This window comes from Oryctolagus cuniculus, chromosome 7 (assembly GCF_964237555.1).
Source record: "Oryctolagus cuniculus chromosome 7, mOryCun1.1, whole genome shotgun sequence".
NCBI classification, from domain to species: Eukaryota; Metazoa; Chordata; class Mammalia; order Lagomorpha; family Leporidae; genus Oryctolagus; species Oryctolagus cuniculus.
Genome location: NC_091438.1, coordinates 136,235,300 through 136,252,859, shown reverse-complemented (window position 1 = coordinate 136,252,859; position 17,560 = coordinate 136,235,300). Strand labels below are relative to the sequence as shown.

The following is a 17,560-nucleotide window of genomic DNA, read 5'->3' as shown; positions in this document are numbered from 1 at the left end:
ATCGGAGGGGAAGGAATGGGGGACGGGGATTACTAGCGTGGAAACATGAATGAACATCTGTATTTGGTAGTATTAGGATACAAAGGCGGAGGGAGGCAGAGGAGGGAGAGCAGACTGCAGAGGTGGTCGGAGATCAGATCAAGGTAGGGCCCTGGAATGTCTCGTGCAAGGACTTCGCCTGGATCCAGACAGCAGTGCAATGCTGACAAAGGGTTTTAATCAGGGAGAGGGTGGACAGAGCTGCATTTCAGAAAGCTCACTTGGCAGGGGCCACCATTGTGGCATAGCGGGTTACGCCATGGCCTGCAACGTGGCCATTCTATGTGGGCACGGGTCCGAGTCCCGATGCTCCGCTGATCCAGTTCCCTGCTAATATATCTGAGAAAGCAGTGACAGATGGCCCAAAATACTTGGATCCCGGTCACCTATGTGGGAGATCCAGATGGAGTTTTTGGCACCCTGGCTTTGGCCTGATCGAGTTCTGGCTATTGCTGTCATTAGGGGAATGAAGCAGAGGATGGAGGATCTCTCTCTCTCCTTCTAACTCTGCCCTTCAAATAAAAAAAGCAAGCAAGCAAGCAAGCAAGCAAGCTCAGTGGCAGGCCGGCGCTGTGGTGTAGTGAGTCTGCCTGTGATGTTGGCATCCCACTGGGGCGCCAATTCAAGTCCCACCTACTCCACTTCCAAGCAGCTCTTTGATATGGCCTGGGAAAGCAGTAGAAGATGCCCCAAGTCCTTGGGCCTCTGCACCCATATGCAAGACCCAGAAGAAGCTCCCGGATCCTGCCTTTGGATCGGCACAGCTCTGGCTGTTAGGACCATCTGGGGAGTGAACCAGCGGATGGAAGACCTCTCTCTCTCTGTCTCTGCCTCTCCGTAACTCTGCCTTTCAAATAAATAAATCTTAAAACAAAAAAAAAATGCGATCTCACCCCTCCCAATTTGAAGACGGGGAATCTATGGGGATCAGATACCCCAATGATATCCCATGGGGGTAATATGCTGCGACACGATCTTTTGGAGATCTGACTCCTGAGAGCGTCCCCACTGGGATGCAGGCTGTGATTTTGTGAGAAAGGTCCCTGGCTGTTAAGAGTTAAGTGTGCGGGCCGGGCGCCTCTCACCTTTGCGGGCCTTGTCTCCTGGGATGTTCTGGGCCCGCAGCCGCTGGTCCAGGATGTAAAGCATCTCCCCGCCCAAGTTCAAGAAGAGCAGCGGTAGCGTCCGCACAGACATGGTGCTGGAAGCTAGCAGGGCTGCCCCGGGGCTCGGCAGCCAGGGGCCTAGAGGCCCGGCCGAGCGTCCCCGTAGCCTGGTTGCTAGGGCAACGCCGCGTATGGGACAAATGAGCCAATCAGGAGGCCGTTTGGTTGGAGGTGCCCTTTAGGCGGGCGCTCATTGGGCTGAGTGGCAAAGGCCCGCCCCGAGGCGGAAGCAGGAGGGCGTGGCTTCCGCGAGGGCCCCCGGCAGGATAAGGGGGCGGGCTTTGGCCCGCTGAGCGGAAGCCCTACATCTCTAGAGCAGATCCGCGTCAGGACGAGGTGGGAGTCCCGGCTCGCAGTTTCCTGGCGGGACTGTTGAGCCTCGGCTTCCGCGTGTGTAAGAGGCGGGTAACCCCCACCTCCCAGGGCTGCTGAGAACCAGATCACGAAAATCGCCGCGGAAGCATCCGTAAAATGGTGGCAGACTTCCCTTTCCGAAGGGGGTGGAACCAGAAGGCCTGGCGATGTCTGCATTGCCGCCCTGAAGCCTCCTCGGAGCCCCACCTGCTTCCACGCCGGAAGCGAAGCAGGCTGTGTGGCCCGCGCGAGTTCCTCCCCGCCGGCGACCCCTCCCTCACCTTCGCTGGCCTTGTTCCTTGATGAACAACTATGCTGCAAATTTCAACTTAAGATAGCTTTCTCTTTTTACTTTTTATTTATTTGAAAGACACATACACATACCCAGAGAGAATCTTCCCGTCTGCTGGTTCATTCTCAAATGCCCACAACAGCTGGGGCAGGGCCAGGCAAAGCCAGGAGCCAGGAACTCAATCCAGGTCTCCCACGTGGGTGACCGAGACCCAACTACTTGAGCCATCACCTGCTGCTGCCTCCCAGGCTGCGCATTAGCAGCAAGCTGGAATAGGGACCTGGAGCCAGGACTTGAACCCAAGCACTCTGAGACGGGAAACGGATGGTCTAAGTCACAGCTTAGCCGGTGTGCCAAGTGCCTGCCCCCAATTTCGTTATTTCTAAAGCTTACTAATTTATGTCCCCCCTCCCACTTGAAACAAGCTTTGGCTTCCAAACCTCCCTGGAATTCTAAATTATCAATGAAATTCCCCTTTTGCTTCTAAAATCTTTCTCACCTTTATCCCTTCATGGCCGTTTATTCTCTTTACTTAAAAGACAGAGAGAGGGAGGGAGGGAGGGAGGGAGAGACCCACAATATGGGCACCAGATTCTGTCCCAGTTGCTCCTCTTCCAGTCCAGCTCTCTGCTGTGGCCTGGGAAGGCAGCTGGAGGATGGCCCAAGTGCTTGGGCCCTGTACCCCATGGGAGACCAGGAGGCACCTGGCTCCTGGCTTTGGGCCGGCGTAGCTCCAGCCATAGCAACCATTTGAGGGGTGAACCAACCCAAGGAAGACCTTTCTGTCTCTCACCGTCTAACTTATCTGTCAAATAAACAGAGAGAGAGAGAGATCTTCCACCTGCTGGTTCACTCCCCAAATAGCCACAACAGCGGGGGCTGGGCCAGGCTGAAGGCTGGAGCTTCTAATTGGTCTCCCAAGTGGATGGCAGGGGCCCAGATACTCGGGCCATCCTCTGCTGCTTTTCCCAGGCACATTAACAGGGAGCTGGATTGGAAGTGGAGCAGCTGGGACTCAAGCCAGCGTGGCCGTGCAGGGGGAGGCCTAACCTACGCCACAGCACTGGCCCTGCTCCATGGCCGTGTCTATCTGTAGTTGCTGTTCCTTCCTGTCACTGCTCTTTTCCCACCTCCACCCTGCACTGGCTGCTGGGCTACATTTCAGAAGACGCCACCTTCAATAGGACACATCCCCTCAGTGACTTCCTACTGTGTGGCAAATCAGTCTGAGGGTGGCTCCAATACTTTCCAGAGCCCCCTCTGCCCCTGGCTCCTCCCATCCTGCTGAACTCATTTCATATCAGCAAGTTGTCCCCTCTGTGGGCAGTTTGCCCAGCTCCTCTTTCTCACAGCTGCACCCCAGCAGGTCGTGCCTCCGCACGCCAAGCTCAGCACCCTCCCTTCATCCCGCACCCTGTGAAGTCCATTTTCTATTCCCGGCCAAGTTTTCGGAGAGTACTCGACCTTCACAGGCTGGATTTTTGTCACTCCCCACCTCACTGCCCTGGAACTGCTTCTCTGTGAGTACCTGGGCCTTCCCTTCATTGACATCTCAGCATCAGGACCGTGCTGTGGTCAAGAGCTGGCAGCTCAGGGCTTTGCCTGCTCTGCGCACCACACAAAAGGGGTTGGAACTAGGACAGAAATGTAGTGACCAGCATCATTACTCATGCCAAGCTTCCCTGCATTTGTTACCTGCCTGGCTTCCAAAGGCATTTGGGTTTGGGACAGTGTCAACTCCTCCCCTAGCTTCTCAGAGCCGGTTTTATCTCGTTTGGTATGGTGGACAGGAGGGACATGGGCAGTGGAGTTCTCTCATGGTAAAAGGATAATTAGCCAATGTGGGGAACAAAGGTGCCTTTGACTATTAGGCGAGATGCTATACCTTGGGCTTGTGCCTTTCCTGTAGGGCCTGATCTGCTCACGTGTTCCTTTTTCTCTCCTGTCCCTCTGCCAGGCCCCTTAAATGTTGGCATCAGGCCATGGAGCACAGTCCCTCCATCTGACTGTGCCCACTCAGGAGTCCTGCCCCTGCCAAGGCCTTCCCCGCCATTCCTGGAGGCACTGTCTGAACAGCTTACTCAGTTCTGAGCCTCTCGTCTCTGTGATTCTGCAGATCCCAAGCTCTGTTCTATCCACACACCTTGCCCTCAACCTGAGCTGTGCCTGCTGACTCAGGCTGTGCCCTCGGGGATCATTTCCCCCACCATGATACTTGTTTCTCTTCCGCATTGCCTCCCTGGACAGTCTCACTCACATGACTTCACTCACCCTGACAACTCCCAAACCCCTCTTGCCCAGACCTCTCTACTGAGTTCCAGATCTAAATCTCCCACTGCTCTTGGGGCGGCACTTTAACAAATCTAACACATCTTTCTCCCTTGTCTGGTTTTCCTCGGCACTGCCTTTCTCTGAATGAAGCCCCAGGCCTGCGGCGTCATGAACGGAACGTTTGCCCCTCAACTCCAGTGTCACGGTATTCGGAGAGGGGGCTTTTGGGACGTGGTCAGGGTTACATTAGGTCATGAAGGTGAGGCCCTGGGGATAGGATCAGCAGCCATAGGAGACAGAGATCTCCTTTCTTCCTAAGGAGAGGCCAGATGAAGACAAATGAGGTGGCCTCCTGCAAGCCAGGAAGAGCGCCCTCATCAGAGATGGAATCAAGCAGCACCTTGATCTTGGACTTCAGGTCCCAGAATTAAGAAAATAAGTCTCTCTAGCGTAAGTCACCTGGCCTATGGTAGCCTGAGTGGCCACTGCATCCAGAAAGCACAATATCATCTAGTGCCTGCTTACCCCCCTGACCGTCCTCTCTCCCTACACTCCTTGCTCAGTTTCAGGCACATTGCCTGTCCTGGGTTCTTCAAACATGCCAAGCACACTCAGGCTCAAGGTCTCGGCACTTCACTTGGAGTCAGTGGGTGGGCTTTATGGGGAAGAGGTAACCGTAATCCCCCAGAATTTATAAGCAACGCTTGGGGTATATAGAATATGACTTGTAGTTTTTATCAATCCAAACACCAACACCCACAACCCCAAAACAATACACTGCTCTGATCCCTTCCCGCCACCTACCTTCACACAGCTGTTGCTAACTATCCAAAACGCAGACTTGCTATTGCCATCACTCCTTAGGTTTTAGAACGTGGTAACTGGCTCCCGCTCCCTTTAGCACCGTGTGCAGCTTTCTCTGCTGAGTGTATAAAGCCTCTCCTATCTGAGCTTCAGCTCGCCGGCCAAGCTTTTTGTTTACATTTCATGCATTTATTTGAGAGACACAGAGATCCCATCTACTGTTTCTGTCCCTAAATGCCTACAATGAACGGCCGGGGCTGGGCCAGGGCTGTGGCTAGCAACCCTATCCAGGTGTCCCTAGGAACGCAGGCCTTCCAACACGGATGCGGGTGCTTTACCCATTAGGCTAGGGGCCCACTCCCTCAAGCGGCATGTGCATCTTCCTGCTCTCTGATTACAGCATGCACCTGCAGCCTTCTCCGCCTGGGCACCTGCACACTTGCAATCCCTGCTGCCCGGGAAGCCTGCCCTCCCGGCCTTGGCCCAGTGAATGCCTCCTCTTCCTGCTCCTCTAGGGCCTGGTCCGGGAGGCAGCCTTCCCACTCGGCCAGCTCCCCTCCCACTCTGCTGCCATGGGCTCAGCCTCACCTCCACCTGGAAGACAGGTGGGTGTTTAAGAGTGAGTCCGCTGGTAGGTGAGGGTCAGGTCCTGCCTCAGGCCACTCCAGGATCTGAGCTGAGTGAAAACAGGAATCCCTTCTCCTCAGGCCAAAAGGAGCCCCGTCTTTCCTACTGCCACTCTCCAAGGCGGAAAGAAAGATTCTAACAGACTTTATTGGCCCTCTTGGCGTGTTTCCTGGTGTGTCTCTGGCAAGGCTGTGGGAGGGCTCGCTGGGTTCTCCATGGATCCTTGTTTTTGGGCTGCGGCTGCTGCTTTTAAAGCCCTTTTTTGCTTCTTTAGCTTTTGCACCTCCTGGAAAACCTGGGGGTGAGAGGAACAGGACAGTGTAAGCCCCTACAAAAGCTCAGACGTGGGGCAGGCGGGGTGGGCACACTCTCTCTCAGAGGGCAGCTGCAGCCTTTCTCATGGGGTCAGTGGCCTGTGACTTCCTGAGGTCCATGTCAGGCCCTGGGCCGGTTCTGTCAGAAACAGACGACGACCCAACACCCGTCCCCACCCCCCATCCCAGTCCCAGGGGAGGCCACCCAAAGCAGCCCTCGGACGCGCACCTGAATGCACAGAGCCTTCTTGGCGAGGAAGCGGCGGTGGGCTCTGCGGTAGTACAGAGGGGGGAAGGTGTACTCGATCCCCAGCTCCCTGCACGTCTTCTCAAAGACTTCGTAGTTGGTCTTGCGGAGGTTTTTGAGCATCTTTTTCCGCTGGTCGATGCTCATCAGCAGATAGCGCTTATGAGCTTTGTCCTGTAAGACAGTCTGCATTACCTTCTCTCTTTTTTATTATTTTGTTTATTTATTCTTATTTATTTATTTGAGAGGTGGAGTTAGAGAGTAGGAGAGACAGAGAAAGGTCTTCCATCTGCTGGCTCAGCCCATGAGATGGCCGCAACAGCTGGAGCTGAGCAGATCCAAAGCCAGGAGCCAGGAGCCTCCTCCGGGTCTCCCACGTGGGTGCAGGGGCCCAAGCACTTGGGCCATCCTCTGCTGCTTTCCCAGGCCATAGCCCATAGCCGTAGCTGGACTGGAAGAGGAGCAGCTGGGACATGGACAGGAGCCCATATGGGATTCCAGCGCCTCAGGCGGAGTCTTAGCCCACTAAGACTAAGCCAGAGTGCCAGCCCTGTATTACTTTCAGTATTAAGTAAGAGTGACTGTCATTTACAATAACAAAGTGTGGCCATTTTATCATTTCCCAACAACCTTATACAAGTAGTAGTCTAACTCAGAGGGAGGTATTACCATGGCTGTTCCCATTTTACAGATGGGAAAATCAAAGTTCAAAAAGTTGGCCTAGTGGCTAAGATGCCTGTAACTCACATCAGCATGCCTGGGGTTCAATTCCTGGCTCTGGCTCCTGGCTCCAGTTTCCTGCTAACATAGACCTTGGGAGGCAGTAGTGAAAGCAGGTAACTGGGTTCCTGCCACCCACATGAGAGACCTGGATGGAGTTCCTGGCTCTGACCCCAGCTGCTGTGGGTATCTGAGGAGTGAACCAGTGGATGAGAGCTCTGTGTCCCTCAAATAAAAAAAGTGTTATGATTCACACAAAGTCCCCAGAACTGTGGGTGTTGCCGCTGGGTCTCGAGTCTAGCTTTACTTGGCTGACTCCAAAGCGTAGGCTCTTTCCCCGGCATCGCCACAGCCCAGCAAACTGTCGGGAGGGAAGGCCCCTTCCACAGCTGGAACTGTGTGAGGGTCCGCCACACCCCAAATCAAGGAACCGTGGTCTCCCGGGGCAGGCTCAGCTAGCTCTGGGGAACACTGGGGTGCCAGGCATGGTACTGGGCCAGTTTCTGTTTACAACACGTGTTTATTAAAATTAAGAGCAATTTCAGCAGCTCAGCTCTGTGCCTTGTTTCAAGCCTTGGCACATCGTTTCCCAGTGGTGTGCCTTAAGGCACAGCTGAATCACTTCGTGACACACGAAGTACCTAGCACGGGGCCGAGAGACTTCCCACGCATCATGCTGGCTGCTGTTATGATTTCCCATGATCCTCCCCATCCTGGAAGCAGATCCTCCTAAGATCCCCATCCTACAACTAAGAGAACAGAGGCTCAGCTCTACAACTTCCCTAAGTCACACAGCTGGCTAAGTGGAAGGGGCAGGACTGAGACCTGAGCTTAGTGCCATCTGACTCTAGTCCCCCTTTTAACAGGCACCCATATAGAGCACGTGCTGCGCCAGCCACTGTGACTGTGCTCTGGGGTCGGCGTTCCTAACCCCAGGGGACATGCAGCACAGCCCTGCACGACTCCATTTTTCCCCCGGAGGCCGCTGAGGCGCTCTGGTGCCGCAGCCACCTGGCGTCTCCCGCGGCTGCTCTGTGCCCAGAGCCCTCCAGCTCCCAGCCCCCTCCCAGCCAGGCTGCTGCTGTCTGAGTGGTGTCAGGGGTTTACCTTCCGATGCTTCTGCATGTGTTCTTCATAATTGCAGATCTTGACAGTCAAGGCAACAACTGAAACCACAAACCACAGAGGATGAGAGCTGGGGACAGAGGAAGGAAGGGCCCAGGTCTGGGTCAGGTTTTAGGAACCCCAGGAAAAACAATCACCAATGTTCTTGTATAGCTCTCTACAAATCCCAAAGTACTCGGACTTGCAAGATCTCAGATGGCTTGGGATTATCTTTTCCTTTAGAAAGTAAAGTCTAAGGAAAGGAAATTCCTAAATTTTATAAAGCAGAGGTGGAGAACATTTTTTCTGCGGGCCATATAAAATGATCAATGATCAACGTAAAAGTCAGCCTGCTACATATTTATTGAATTTCGAGTCCTACCTGTGCTGTCCTGGGCAGGGCCAGACTAAATGACTTCCTGGGCCTTATACTGTAGGCCAGATGTCCCTCACCTCACCCCCCCATTATAAAGGTATCATCCAAAATCATAGCAAACAGAGTCTTCACGATAAACCTTCAGAGCACTCCCCTTACATTCAGGCTACAGACCAGGCTGCATGCTATCAAGGTTAATCCTCAACACTGCACCAGAGGTCCCAGCCAGTGCAGTAAGGCAAGACTCCTCAACTGACAGGTCTGTCTGGGACCTCTGCCTCTCCCCTTTCAGCTGCCACTCTTATCTCTGCGCTCTCACAAGTGAGTTCTCAGAATTATTAGCTCCCACTTGTCTCCCAAGCCCCTGAAATGTCTTTCCTATCCACTCGTGTTACCAGAATGGGGGTAAAAGCAAAAGTTGGCCCCAAAGAGAGGCTGTCACTCAAGCAGGCCCCTCCCACAATGCACACTGGGCTCTGGGAGCACTGCAGTGGGCAGCCTGGCCCTTCCCGCGTGGCTCCTTCACTCTACATAGCTGCAGAGTGCACAGAGGCAGAGCACGGGCTTTGGTCCCTGAGGGTCTCTCTGGAGCAGACACCACGCTGGAAACAACTGGCCAGTAGAAAACTGAGGAGTAATGAAAGGGCAGCAGTGATACTTGTGGTTCCAGGGGATCACCAGGGTCTTGGCAAGCAGGCCCTCTGTTCCTGCCAGCCCGGGAGATGTCAACGTGATAATGCAGAAAACAGGGGAGGTGAGACAAGCAGGAGGAAGGGGCGGGGCTTCTCACTCCCCTAGTCTGTTCTAGTTGGAATGCCCCCCAGTGTACGTCCGGCATACACGGGTTCAGGACATGTTGGTCTTACTGTTTTTGTCACAGAGCACGAGCTTGAGTTTCCAAGGTGTGCGCATGTCCCCTAGCTTCTCCCAGTGCTGCTGTGAGTTAGGAGGCATCATCTCTGCCCTGCCCTCGGCCGCCCCACCCCCGCCCCAGACGAGGAAGCAGAGGCAGGACCGGGCCACTGACTCCAGCGTCAAGGAGCTGAGGATGCAGAGTTCAGTTTTTGTGGCCCTAGGCCAGGGCTGGGGAGCCTTTTTACTGTCAAGGGCCGTTTTGGATATTTATAACATCATTTGTGGGCCACACAAAATTATCAACTTAAAAATTAGCCAGTTACATTAAAAGCAAAAAAAATTAGTCAGTTACAGATTTACTGAATGTTGAGTTTCACCTGCTGCTGCCTTGGCAGAGCAAGACCAGCTGACCTCATGGGCCTTACATGGCCCGCAGGCTGACAATCCCCATCCCTGCCCTAGGTCCTTCCCATCCCCCTTTCCCAAGCCATGCCTGAGTGTGTGTGCAGACAAAAACCCCAGATCAGGAAGCAGCCGGCAGACTCCCCTGCACCCCCATCCCCCAGAGACCCCAACCAACTTCGAGCTTCCAGGGAACTGGTGTCCTTAGGGTTTGCCACAACCTTGTTCATCAACTGTTCTTGAATGGCTTTTAGCTTTTCCTTCTGTTGAAGACAGAGAGAGAAAATCTTCAATGCTCTGCCACCCTCTGAGAACAAGCTCTCCTCCTCCGAGGCCATGGCTGCGTCACAACAACCAGGCCCAGAAAGCCCAGGGCCTGACTTCTCTGTGCTCACCATGGCCATGGCCATCCAAATGGATATTCATCCCGAGGTGAACCCAGGGCCAAAGCCTCTGAGGAGAGACATGGATGCCCCCAAGGCTTTCTTACTTATTCACGAATCAGGTCTCTAGGAATATCTACTGTGTGTCAGGTGCTAGGGCCACAGTGGAGAAACAAAACCGTCCCTGCCCTTGACACTTGGTGTGGGGGCACTACAGGTGGACATGGAATGACAGAGAGAGGGGTGCTGTGACTGGGGAAGCATAGCCCAGGGGCGGGGGCTGGGTAGGAGGGAGTCCCAGAGAACAAGACCAGGGGAGGATGAGGGATGAGGCCACAGCTTGGCACAGGCCACTCACCCGGTTGGCCATTTCCAAAGACAGGAGTCTCTTCACGACGTCATCCACCCTGTGGAAAACCACAGCAATGAGAGACAGCTGGGGCGGGGTGGGGGTGGGGGGCAGCAATGCTGCTTTCATTTCAGTTTGAAAAGGAAGGATGACTGCAAATTCCCTCTGCAGCAAATGAACCTCTCTGGAGCTGGGGAGCCGTCTCCCGGGACTGAGAGTCCGCATGGCCCTGGCTGGCTGGGCTGAGAGCACGGAATAGTGCGACGGCTGTGGAAAGCCGGGGCTGTTGGCTGCAGTGTTCTGGTCTTGTCACAGGGAGGGCAAAGGGATGTCCTTTTTAATTAGAACATGGTTCAGTGCACCTCAAGACACTTTAAGTCACATTGCAGAGGGGAGACACTAGAGGCACAGCCCAGCCCCCACCCCACAGGACACAGCGCTGAGCAGGAGGGGCCAGGCTTTGGTGTCGGTCAGCCCTGGAGTCAGACCCCAGCTCTGTTCCTGAGCAGACATTGGCAGCTCAATAGTCTATGACATGGGACAGTATTTCTTCCTTCACAAGGTTCTTGTGAGGACCAAGAGATGAGAGCTTTCTACAAAGGCCTGAGAGCTGTGTTAGTTTCTAGGTATGAAGTGGTACGGGGTCTTCACCTAGACTACCAACAAAAGCAGGAAACCCATCCAGTTCCAGGAGTGCCAGCTGCCAGTGCTGCCACCTGCATCACCACACTGGGGTCCCTGTGGCTCTCGGCCTCATCTTCAAGCAAGTTTCAGACACAGCAGCTCAAGCCTTGAAGCCACCCCCACCCCAAGCGGGTTTCTTTGTGCTTACTTGTCAATCCCAGGAATGTTCTGGTAGTCTTTGAGCAGCGTAGAAGGAGGCAGGTCATTGTCTTGGATGAGCTGGACTGTCCAGTACAGGGATGGAAAATGCCCAGAGTCAATTCTCTCTGTCCATCCCCTTCTCACCCACACCCCAACTTGGTGAGAAGCATCTAGGACCTTAAGCAAGGCACTGGGCATCTCTCGGCTCACTCTCTCCTCTACACACCCTGTGTGCACCTGCCCTGATACTTCCTACTGGGGGGACATGGCATTTCCCAAGACCATCCACTGTGCCTGCACTCTCACACACCTGGCTGGCTTGTTATCAGAACCCCCGCTAGGATGGGTCCTCCTGTGATCCGGACTGGCTCTGACTGTCTGAATCCCTCACCGTCTGGTCTATGGCCCAGCCTAGACAGAACAGGCACTCAGCAAACACTTGCAGGCTGGCTGCTTGACTGAACTAAGGGGGTGAAGGAGGGAGAGCCGAGCGAAAGGTGCACCCAGTAGAGATCACTGGCACAGCTCAGCCTCGGGGTGTGCATTCCCGACATTCACCCTTCGGGTGCATCGTCCTCTACGGTCAGACCCCGTAAATAATATTAAGAGCAATAGGGACTAATACCTACCACTATCTGTTGTGTGTGTGTTATCACCGAATCCTAACAATAATCCTCTCACATGTTTACTCTACACGCATCTTAGAAACCAGGCTGAGAGAGACGAAGTAACTTGCCCAGTAGCATCCACTAGTAAGTGGGATCTTAAGCACCATGCAACCTTAGAGTGAGAAACCACCTGCTGCTTCTCAGGACGAGACACAGAAGGCGCTACCCACCCTGCGAAGGGCTGGGCCGCGCCAGCCACGCACTCCTAGCCTGCGAGTTTTCACTCCCACGGCCTTTCTTCCCGCCCACCTCCCCTCCCTTGCAGCCTGCGGGCTTTGTGCAGGGTGGGCACGGGCATCTACTGTTAAGGATCTCCGGCTGCCCCCTCTGCTATCTCTGTCCTCTTGGCCGCCACTTCAAGCCTTCCGAGAGGTCACTCCTCCACCCCGAGTCCCACCCTGAGACCTCCTACCTGGTTTCTGGCTGGCAAATCCGCGGGCGGCCTGGAGCAGGAGACCTACGCAGAAGAGAGAGGGCAGAGACCCGGCTCCTTAAGTGGCTCAGTCTGATTCCTCCATGGTCTGTCCAGTTGTGGCTCCATGTCAGTCCCACCTCGTCCCCACCCCACCCCCACCTTCATTCCCAGCCTCCACTCTTTCTCTCGTACCCGGCCGCGGCGCTTCTCCCCTACTCTGGTCCCCTCGCCCCTTCCATCGCCCTATTTCCCTGCTCCCGCCGTCCCATCTCTCAGCTCCTCACTTCGCGGTTGCAGGCCCCGCTGATCCAAGGGAAGCCCGGCGCTCCCACCGCTCGGCAGCCTAAAGCCTGGGGCCGGAGTCACTGCCCGGATTCGAACGGCACTCAGCGTCCTCCACGCGGCTCTTAGCATGCTGATTTCTGACCTCAGCTGCACCCGCGCCACAGTAGTCCTCCGGGGTACAGACCAGGTTACATGCGCGCCGCCATGCTGCCTCAGGCTCGACCAATCGATGCGCTTGCGAGACCAGAGCAGATGAGGACCGAGGGAATAGATCGGCGGGCGGGCTCCAGGGATGACGCAATCACTGGACGGTGGTCTGGGTGGAGTCGGAGCCAGACTGGGGGCATGGTCGTTGTACGGCCCGGCTGTTAGCGGTGTGTGGTGCTTTGTGAGTTCCGAAATGCCACTTCTTGGCTGCGGCGTCCTGCGTTCTTGACGTTCCTGGGCTTCGGCCTGGGGTCTTCTGCCCTCCGGCCCGGGATGCTCCCCCAGCTTCCCAAGCCCAGGGTGGAGCCCTTTGTGAGGATGCTGGGCTGGTAGCCTGGTGATTAAGGTCGCTCGTTTTGGAATCCGGCAGCCTTGGTCAGGAGCCCGAACTCAGAGGTCTCCCGCCTGAGATCTGTGGGCAAGTCCTGGACCTCTCCTGGGCCCCAGTGTACCCCTGCGTGCAGTGGGGTGGTAATTACAGCCTCTGTCGTCTATGTTATTGAGAGGATTAGCCGAGGCAGGGGTGTGCAAATGCAGTGAGCACGCTGTGGATATTAGTTCTGCTAATATTTGTTAAGTGAGTGAAAGGCCAAACAAAAGTAGGAAAAAATTTAATTATCCCTGGTCCAAAAAGGGAATGGACTCCCCCCCCCCCCATTTTTCTTAGAACGGTTACTTAATTGTGAATTCTTTCTCTACTCTTTTTAAAGATCTTTTTAAAGGCTGAATAAACCTCTTGCTAGTTTGACAACCTGGGAAGGTTTTTCTCAAGGACATGTGGGCCATCTCTCTCTGTCTCTCTCTCTCTGAATTATTTATTTATTTATTTGAAAGGCAGAATGACGGAGAGAGAGGGAGAGACAGAGAGAGAAAGAAGTCTTCCACCTGCTGGTTCATTCCCCAATGGTCAGAACCACTGGGACTGGCCAGGTGGAAGCTGGAGCCTGGAACTCCGTGCAGGTCTCCCAGGTGGGTGGCAGGGGCCCAGGCGCTTGAACCATCATTGCTGATGATGTGCTTTCCCAGGTGCATTGGTAGGGAGCTGGGATTTGAACTGGAGCTCCAACGTGGGATGCTGGCATCGCAGGCGGAAGCTGGATCTGTGGCCCCCTCCCTCCGTCTCTTAGGAATAGTGTCATTAAGGAGCTGAGAAGTGGTGGGGGGGGAGCGGACCCTGACTTCAGCTGGTGCCTAGCTCTAAGTTGCTAACCTCCTTCCTGTGATGAGGCCGTGAGACAGAGGCAAGCTGCTAATGTGCGCCCTGGTAAACAGCAGGTCGCGTGCCTACCTTACGTTTCGGTGACTTTAGCATGCACTACATATGACAGATGGTGCTATCCTGTTCTCTTCCATGAGGACGACTTATGTAATCAATATTGTAAGATTTGGGCTTAGAGGGGGATCAGGGGCCAGCATTGTGGCACAGCAAGTTAAGTCTCTGCGTGCAGCACCGGCATCCCATATGGGCATTATTTTAAGTCCCGGATGCTCCCTTTCTGATCCCGTCCCTGCTAATGTGCCTGGGAAAGCAGTGGAAGATGGCCCAAGTGCTTCGGTTCCTGCACCCGTGTGGGAGACCTAGAGGTAGCTCCTGGCTCCTGGCTTTGGCCTGGCCCAGCCCCAGCTGTTGTGGCCCTTTGGGGAGTGAACCAGAGGATGGACGATTCTCTCTGTCTCTCTTCCTCTCTCTGTAACTCTGCCTTTCAAATAAATAAAAAATAAATCTTAAAGGGAGGGTGAGTGAAACACCAGCAGATAAACTGAACTCTCTTGTGCTTGTTTTTCAGAGAATGTTCCAGAAAAGCATAGCCTGCAACATTGCAGTCAGAGAGGGGCCAGACCACCACAAGCAAGTTGAAGCAGCAGCATAGTCTGAGTCAGAACTTCATGAGCTAAGCTGAATTCGTATTATAATACTCAGTCACCACCTACAGGAGGAGTTTGCCACCATTTTCTGCACATACAGTGTATGAAGACGTATGTTGCTCACATGTCTGAGCAGGACACTCCCCTACCCCTGGCTGTCAGAGCCCTGGCACATAGCTTCTCAGGGAGGTGGTTACTTAGGGAGCTCCACCTGCCCATTGTCTTTTTTTTTTTTTTTTTTTTTGACAGACAGAGTGGACAGTGAAAGAGAGAGACAGAGAGAAAGGTCTTCCTTTTACCGTTGGTTCACCCTCCAATGGCCGCTGCGGCCGGCGCACCGCGCTGATCCGAAAACAGGAGCCAGGTGCTTCTCCTGGTCTCCCATGGGGTGCAGGGCCCAAGCACTTGGGCCATCCTCCACTGCCTTCCCGGGCCACAGCAGAGAGCTGGCCTGGAAGAGGGGCAACCGGGACAGAATCCGGCGCCCCGACCGGGACTAGAACCCGGTGTGCCGGTGCCGCAAGGCGGAAGATTAGCCTAGTGAGCCGCGGCGCCGGCCCCATTGTCTTCTTCACTTGTCACAGTAAATAAAGCCTTTCACCCAGAATCTCCCACTAACACTCCAAGTGGCTGGACCCCTTATGTCTGGTAACAAAATTTATGATGCCAGATGGAACTATCCCTAGCCTGGGCTTGGCACTATGTTTGGTGCAGCAGTTACGACACCACTTGGGATGCCAGCATCCCATAGCCGACAGCCTGTGTTCAAGTCCTGGCTCTGCTGCCTATTCCAGCTTCCTGCTGATGTGCACCCTGAGAGGCAGCAGGTGATGGCTCAAGTGCTTGTGTCCCTGACACCCGCCTGGGAGACCTGGATTGAATTCTGGGCTCCTGGCTATGGCCTGGCTCAGTCCCCAAAGTTATGGGCATTTGGGGATTGAACCAGGGGCTGGAAGATCTTTGACTTTCTCTTTGCTTTTCAAATTAAATAAAAAAAAAATAAAAACCCCAAAAATAGACAAAAAAAAAAAAAAGGTTTTGGGAACTAATGACTGGTGAAGCAAGTTCTAAAATTCCAACTCCCTCTACATTTCCCTGGGTGTCCCATCCCACTCCTGGGAAGAGACCTGCTAACTAAAGTGGGTGCTACTGTGTATGTAAGTCAAGGCTGAGTAGAACTGGAAGTCCCCGGGAGCCGCGAGCAGATTCTTGGCTCTCCTCCACGAGGCACCTAAGAATCCTGAAACCATCCAGGGAGTTATTTATCTCTGGTTACTCCAGAAGTAGGGGCCAGGCCCAGTGGGTTGGGCTGTCAGCAACTGCCCTGTAACGATTTCTAAAGCAAATTGATCCCTGACCCAGGGTCAGGCAGCATCCTCTGAGACCTGGAGCACCAGCTGGCATCTCACCATAGTCAGTGATCGACCAGGCCCTGCAGATCTCCTTGTAACCCCTCTATACTACCTGTTAAGAAACCCAGGTCTGAATATAGGTTGTACAGGGCAGGTGTATGTGAGGGCTGGGGACGAAGCAGTTCAGATCATTCATCTTATAGTGCCCAGCCCCTGTGCTCTATTGGCTAGTTTCCCAGGGCATGGCAAGTATTTATCTTTTAAGATAGGTTTATTTGAAAGGCAGAGTTATACACACACACACACACACACACAGAGGGAGTGACAGAGATGGGGAAAGAGAGAGAAAGAGAGAGAGAGCACGAGCGAGCGCACAAAACAGCCACAACAGCCAGGGCTGGGCCAGGCTGATGCCAGGAGCCTAGAACTCCATCTGGGTCTCCCATGTGGGTTCCAGGAGCCCAAGCATTTGGCTGTCTTTTCCTGCTGTCCCAGGTGAATTAGCAGGATGTTGGATTGGAAGTGGATTGTCTGGGAACTTGAACCAATACTCATATGGGATACCAGTGTTACAGGCAGAGGCTTAACCCACTGCACCACAACGCTGGCCCTGATAGCAACTATCATTCTGTCATACATGCATTTTTTTAGAAGATTTATTTATTTATTTGAAAGGCAGAGTTTCAGAAAGGCAGAGATAGAGATAGAGATAGAGATAGATAGAGATAGATAGATAGAGATAGAGAGAGAGTCTTCCATCTGCTGGTTCACTCCCCAAATGGCTGCAGTGGCTGGAGCTTGCCGGATCTGAAGCCAGGAGCCAGGAGCTTCTTCAGGTCTGCCAAGCGGGTGCAGGTGCCCAAACACTTGGTCCATCTTCCACTGTTTTTCCAGGCCATAGCAGAGAGCTGGATTGGAAGTATAGCAGCTGGGACTCAAAGAGGCGTCCATATGGGATGCTGGCGGCAGCTTTACCCTCTATGCCACAGTGCTGGCCCCAGGATGTATTCTTTTAGGCCTTGAGTCTTTTTTTTTTTTTTTTTTTTTTTTTTTGTCTTTGAGCACAAACACCCAAAACCTCACGAGGAACTGAAGTGTTCTGGGACTGTCCTACGCCACTTGTTTGAAAAAACTCCCACAGGGCAGGCATTTGGTGCAGGGGATAAAACGCTGCCTAGGGCGCTGCATCCTGTATCAGAGTGCCAGAGTTTGAGTGCCAGCCCTGCTTGTGATTGTGATGCCAGCCTCCTGCCAGTGTGCACTCTGGTAAACAACTCATGAGGGCGCAAGTACCTGGGTCTTTGCCATGCACTTGGGAGACCTGGGTGGAGTTCTGGGCTCCTGGCCTTGACCTGCCCCTTCTCCCAGCTGTTGTGAGCATTCGTGGATGGAAGATCTCTCTTTTATTTATTTATTTATTTACTTTTTTTTTTTTTGACAGGCAGAGTGGACAGTGAGAGAGAGAGACAGAGAGAAAGGTCTTCCTTTGCCATTGGTTCACCCTCCAATGGCCGCCGCGGCCGGCGCACCGCACTGATCCGATGGCAGGAGCCAGGTGCTTCTCCTGGTCTCCCATGGGGTGCAGGGCCCAAGCACTTGGGCCATCCTTCACTGCACTCCCGGGCCACAGCAGAGAGCT

The 17,560-nt window shown here is 54.0% G+C and overlaps 2 protein-coding genes across 9 annotated transcripts in view; both read right to left on the bottom strand.

Moving 5' to 3' along the window:
• Positions 1-1,346, bottom strand: part of OSCP1 (organic solute carrier partner 1) — a 33,244-nt gene extending 31,898 nt beyond the window's left edge. For 3 of the 8 annotated variants that reach the window (XM_008273671.4, XM_008273667.4, XM_008273668.4), the window contains exon 1: positions 1,125-1,333. In XM_008273671.4, coding sequence (XP_008271893.2) covers positions 1,125-1,236 — 112 coding nt within the window. In that variant the 5' untranslated portion in view covers positions 1,237-1,333. Of the gene's footprint in view, positions 1-1,124 lie in introns of all 8 variants that reach the window. The other 5 variants (XM_008273669.4, XM_070078738.1, XM_008273670.4 and 2 more) reach the window with 3 other exon arrangements.
• A 4,335-nt stretch (positions 1,347-5,681) lies between these two features.
• MRPS15 (mitochondrial ribosomal protein S15) lies at positions 5,682-12,789 on the bottom strand. Its single transcript, XM_002720680.5, has 8 exons — positions 12,496-12,789; positions 12,209-12,253; positions 11,136-11,211; positions 10,313-10,361; positions 9,750-9,834; positions 7,942-8,000; positions 6,097-6,288; positions 5,682-5,848 (listed from the first exon to the last, which is right to left on the bottom strand). The coding sequence occupies exons 1-8, from the start codon at positions 12,623-12,625 to the stop codon at positions 5,699-5,701; spliced, it is 786 nt and encodes a 261-aa protein (XP_002720726.4). The 5' UTR covers positions 12,626-12,789; the 3' UTR covers positions 5,682-5,698.
• Between the last annotated feature and the right edge of the window lie 4,771 nt (positions 12,790-17,560).

What these genes read in the sequence shown, in the direction of transcription:
- MRPS15 (XM_002720680.5), bottom strand. Translation starts at nt 12,625, where the DNA reads ATGCTAAGAGCCGCGTGGAGGACGCTGAGTGCCGTTCGAATCCGGGCA. An exon ending in CAGTTCCCTGGAAGCTCGAA is followed by an intron (nt 8,001 to 9,749) that starts GTTGGTTGGGGT and finishes TTGTGGTTTCAG; the next exon opens with TTGTTGCCTTGACTGTCAAG. An exon ending in ACATGCAGAAGCATCGGAAG is followed by an intron (nt 6,289 to 7,941) that starts GTAAACCCCTGA and finishes ACTGTCTTACAG; the next exon opens with GACAAAGCTCATAAGCGCTA.